Genomic DNA, 5,377 nt, shown 5'->3' with positions numbered 1-5,377 from the left:
GCCTACATTGTGTTTGGATTTGCATCAGAATGATGGATTCCCAAATGAAGAAGTGTCTTTTCCTCCTTAAAGCTTGTTGCATTTGCTGGCAGAGAAAAACATACACTACTTGCTGTGCACCATGGGAGCATATTGTGAAATTACCAACTGTGGTTTAAACACAGGAATCCAAGAACATCCTAAAATAAAACTATTTATTCGTTATTTTAGAGAATAGCTGTATGCTCTCTTCCTAATGAATTATTAGTGTTTGTATTTTTGTTTTGTGTCAGTCTAATGCAGGGGTGTCAAACTCATTTTCACCGAGGGCCACATCAGCATAATGGGTGTCCTTAAAGGGCCAGATGTAACTTATAAATGTAACTAAATGTAATCGAATGTAATGTAAAATAAATGTAACTACTCCTTAATGTTAAATACCTCATTATTTATTATAACTTATTCATGTGACAGTTAGTTACATAGAAAACATATGTTTGCTTGTTGCTCTAACATAAATCCTTTTAAATTTTGTCAGCTTATGAAAACCCACATAACTCCATTAATGAAGGATCAAACTGTCCAAGTGAATAAAGAAAAATAACATAAAACTGAGCTGCAAAGAACATGTATGACACGTGTAGCATTTTACAAAAAAAAAGGCTACACACAGCCTTGCATCCAACTGTTGGTTTGATGACAACAATCTGTCTGCATACACACATAAGAACTGCAAAAATTAACAAATTACAACAGCAGCTACACATAAATAATATGTAATCAGCTAAAAATACCAAAATAAAGGTTTACTCAGTTCACAACTATATTACTCAAGTTTTTTGGATAGTCTTTGATGAGGAGATGCTGCCTGTCCTTGAACACACCAAGTGGATTCCCTCTACTATCGATCATGTTCTGAAAATGATAAACACAAAACAAAATGCAAGCATAGTCATTAAATTGCACACAGTTTAACTGTTCTTCTCCTTGGTTGAATTACATTTTATTATATTTTAATTAAGTTTCAAAAAGAAAATGCTAACCTGTGTTTTTCTGACCAGATGTCTGACACCGTTTTCCCGTTGCCAGTGTGTCAATGTCTGGCTTTAGGTCCTGTGCTGAGGCGATGCGTAGAACAGCATGGAGGTTGTCATCCGTGAGGCGTGATCTGTGCTGGTTTTTGTTCAGATTCATCATGGAAAAAAACTGTTCGCACAGATAAGTGCTTCCAAACATGGACAGAACACGGGCAGCATGAAGTCGAAGCTGTGGCATCAAACCAGGGGGCATCAGACGGTAAAAGTCCTGGATTGCAGCATCCTGGAACTTTGCTTTCAGGCCACTGTCACTTTGAAGCTCAATTAGCTCCATCTGAAGGTGTTGGGGTGCAGTGCAGACATCGGTGGTGAAAGGATTGGCAAAGATGTCAAAGCCAGACTGTTGTGCTCTGAAGTCAGAGAAGCGCCGATCAAACTCGGTCTTTAACCAGCTCAGTTTGGTAGCTAACTGAGCACATGAAAAAGTCTCGGGAAACGAGGCTGACATGCTCTGACAAACAGGAAAGTGGACAAGATTGTCCTGTTTCACTTGCCACATCCATAAGTCCAATTTACGCTGGAAAGCCGTGATCGTGTCGGACATCTGGGTGATGACTTGTTTGCGTCCCTGCAGCTTCTGATTCAGCTGGGCGAGATGGTCGGTTATGTCACACAACACAGCAAAGTCACACAGCCACTTTGGATCTGATAGTTCAGACATGAGTTTTCCTTTACTCTGCATAAAAAAAGCAATGTCTTCCCTGAGCTCAAAAAATCGCTTGAGGACTTTGCTCCTACTCAGCCACCGCACTTCTGTATGGTACGGCACATCCCCGTGTTCCGAGCCCATCTCCAGCAAAAACTGCTGGAACTGACGGTGATTCAGGCCACGCGCCCGAATGAAGTTCACTGTTTTCATGACTGTGGTCACAATGTCCTCCATCCCCAGCACCTTCCCACATAAAGCTTCTTGATGGATAATGCAATGATACGTTATCAGAGGCGTGTGACAGTTCATTTTTTGCATTTTCCTCCTCATTAGTCCAACCAAACCCGCTTTTTCTCCACACATTGCCGGTGCACCGTCTGTAGTTAAGCCCACCAAGTTTTCCCACTGCAATGCATTTTTACTTACGGACTTCTCCACCGCATCAAAAATGTCCTGTCCCGTTGTGGTCCCATGCAATGCAGCCACATCCAACAGCTCCTCAGTGATGGAGAGGTCCGACTTTACGCCTCTAATAAAAATTGATAACTGCGCTGTGTCTGTGTTATCTGTGCTTTCATCAACAGCTAATGAAAAAGCTGTGTAGCTGCGTGTCTCCTCGGCCAGCTGGGTTGTAAGATTTTCTGCTAGTTCCTTCACTCGGTTCGCAATGGTGTTTCTGGATAAACTGACATTTTTAAAAGTCTGTAACTGGTCGGGACACACCTGCTCACAGACCTTCAGCATGCACTGCTTCAAAAACGCTCCCTCTGAAAAAGACTTGGAAGCCTGGGCGATTTCTTTAGCCACAATGAAGCTAGCTTTCACTGCGGCCTCGTTTTTGGCTGTGGATTTCGTGAACAAACTCTGCTGCGACCGCAGTTTGCCTTTTAATTCTTGGGCAATTTGTTGCTTTTCTTGAAGGCTAGCTTGAGCGTACTTAGCTCCGTGTTTGGTGTCAAAATGTCGACGCAGATTGTACTCTTTGACAACCGACACCGCCTCGTAACACAAAAGACATACCGGTCTTTCTCCTTGAAGCACAAACAAGTATTCGCCTTCCCATCTTTCTTGAAACAATCTTCCATCTGCATCAACTTTTCTTTTTCTGGACATTTTGGGATCATTATTTATATCTCAACTCATCTCAACTCGTTGGCATGAATGTGGAAACTGCCGCGGTTACCGTAGTAACGGCGTAGAAAGGCATTGTGGGAAATGTAGTTTTTGGTCAAAGCACGCTCTTAATTTAGTTTTCGGTATTTATTTTTAGACACTCAAAACTTTTAAGCTCTCGCGGGCCACATAAAATGACATGGCGGGCCACATCTGGCCCGCGGGCCTTGAGTTTGACACATGTGGTCTAATGAAATTTAGTAGTGTGTTGTTTGTGCCATTTTCAAATACAAAAGTGGGCTTAAATGAACACTCTTGTCATGTGTGGAGAAGTGAATAAAAGCCCAAGAACGTACATGCTTATTTTCTTTTTTACTAGTCCTAGTAGACTATCACCATAATCTGTGTTGAAATAAACAATACCAACAAACTCAGAGTGCTGAAAAATATCTGAAGTTAATGGAATGGAACCGGTTATGTTCAGTAAAGGAGAAGAAAGTGCTGATGAAGGTAACAAGCAGCTGCCATATATAGAACTCCTCCACAAATATTCATGATATATTTTGATAACAAAAGAGTTTGAATGGTAACTGATTGCACAAGATCTGAAAGATCTTAAATACTGAAATCAGAGTCTAAGTTGGGGATGAATCTTAGCTACTACCACACCAAATTTTAGCTTAGTATCTATAAATGTGTTATAGCCATTCTGTGTTTGCTAAAATTTCTTTGCACATGCCCACACATACACAGGTAAAAATGTTATCCCTCCACCTTTGCCTATGGTGGCAGGTGATAACGAGCACGTAGACTGTTTTCATGTGTGGACCCTGTTTTTAATTGCTCAGTCATTGTCGAGACTATGGTTTATGTATGGAAGCTTTATCGACCCGACTATAATGGAAAGAGAGCCGTGAGTGAGTCGATTCCCTCTGTGAATCGATGGTACACAGCAGAGAGAGAGACAAACATTTCATGGAAACTAATTAGGGTCCAAATACGAGTTGCATGGACCGTTTATGCATGTGTGTGTATTTGGGTGGGTCTAAACCACAGCTGCTGGCTTATGGAGTAGCTTGAGGAAACATCAATAATGAAAAAAAAAAAAAAAGAATTGCTCATGTTAAGAAAATTGATTTTTTAAAGCATGCATTTACACAACAATGATTACTGTGCTGTATACCCTCATAATTTGATGGGCCTGCTGTTTAAACATGCAGCTAAGATTAAGATGTATAGGTTAGGGTTGTTTTTAAGTACATGGTTATGAGTGAGGAACTAATGCCAGCTTTTGCGTGGCATGTGTGTATGCTTTTAAGTGTGATTCTATGTGGGCACAAATATGTCAATGCGTGATTACATTTGAGTAGGTGTGAAAGTGACAAAAGGTATATGCATCTAACTTTGTTTCCTTTTCCATCTTACCATATGGGAAAACCATCTAACAAAAAAAAAAAGTGGGAGCTTGTGCGAAGAGTCGTTTTTCAGCCATGTTGATCCTAATGAGATTGCTGAGAAAGTGTTACAGAATGGAAGGAAAGGGAATTGGAGACACCAGAAGAAAAATGAGACGAGTTCATTTACTATAAGATCTTGAACCTCTTGCCCTTTTAGTTTCATTTAGTCTCATTTAAATTTAAAACAACTCCACAAACTAATAAATGTTTTATGTCATGTTCACATGATAGAAGTTTGGTTGTTATGCAAATAAAAAGTCTAAATAAAGCAGCTCATGTCACAAGTTGTACTTGCAATTAAATTTCTGTGTGAATAACTATGTGATGGGAAACTTAGTGATGTAAAAGTTTATAAAATTGTGTTTACAATAACCACTATGAAATTATTGAAACTTTCATTTGAAACTGACAGTACTCTGCTTTGGTTTTGGCCACCCCCAGACTAGTCAGTAGCATATCAATCTGGGCAGAACTAATCTATATTTCTCATTTAAAGAGCTACAGTATAGATTAAACAGATCAAAATGTCTGGACTATCACTTAAGATGCATTCGGTTGCCAGAAGTAAAGTAAATGTGGAGCAGAGTTTGCATACCTATTGGATCATTTCCCAATGATGAGGAATGTGACCTTGCTTTGGTTAGTTTTATTCTTTTATTGAATAGTTATAAATCTTCCATGTAATTTGTATCACTTTTTATCGGTAATCACAACAAATTATATGCACCTACTAGTAGATGCAGTTTAGATAATCTGAAGTATAAATATAAGAGTAGAAGCAAATACTGTAGTAGTATTCAATAATAAACAACTGAAACGGCTGTCCTCAGTTTAATAATATGAAGGTACAACATGCACCCCACATGATGCCATTTGTTTTTCTAGACTGGGTTCTGCGAACCCTACAAGACTAACTTGACTACCTGGCATCCAATTTAAGAGCTTTTTTAAGTTGAACCATATAAAATATTTTAAATCTTCTTTTCTCTTTTTTTTTGTTTGTTTTGTTTCTTTTACGATTCCAATCATTGCAAAGACCAAAGCCAAAGGGCAAACAACGAAGGCCCAAATAAACAAGACAA

General features: G+C 39.3%; 1 protein-coding gene across 1 annotated transcript; it reads right to left on the bottom strand.

The window, feature by feature from the left end:
• Positions 1–1,017: 1,017 nt before the first annotated feature.
• LOC108240248 (general transcription factor II-I repeat domain-containing protein 2-like) lies at positions 1,018–2,896 on the bottom strand. Its single transcript, XM_017423634.2, has one exon. It carries the CDS (start codon positions 2,836–2,838, stop codon positions 1,018–1,020), a length of 1,821 nt encoding a protein of 606 aa, XP_017279123.1. The 5' UTR covers positions 2,839–2,896.
• Positions 2,897–5,377: the final 2,481 nt, after the last annotated feature.

This window comes from Kryptolebias marmoratus, linkage group LG3 (assembly GCF_001649575.2).
Source record: "Kryptolebias marmoratus isolate JLee-2015 linkage group LG3, ASM164957v2, whole genome shotgun sequence".
Classification (NCBI taxonomy): Eukaryota; Metazoa; Chordata; class Actinopteri; order Cyprinodontiformes; family Rivulidae; genus Kryptolebias; species Kryptolebias marmoratus.
The sequence above is the reverse complement of the archived record's forward strand: the minus strand, read 5'-3'. Positions and strand labels throughout refer to the sequence as shown.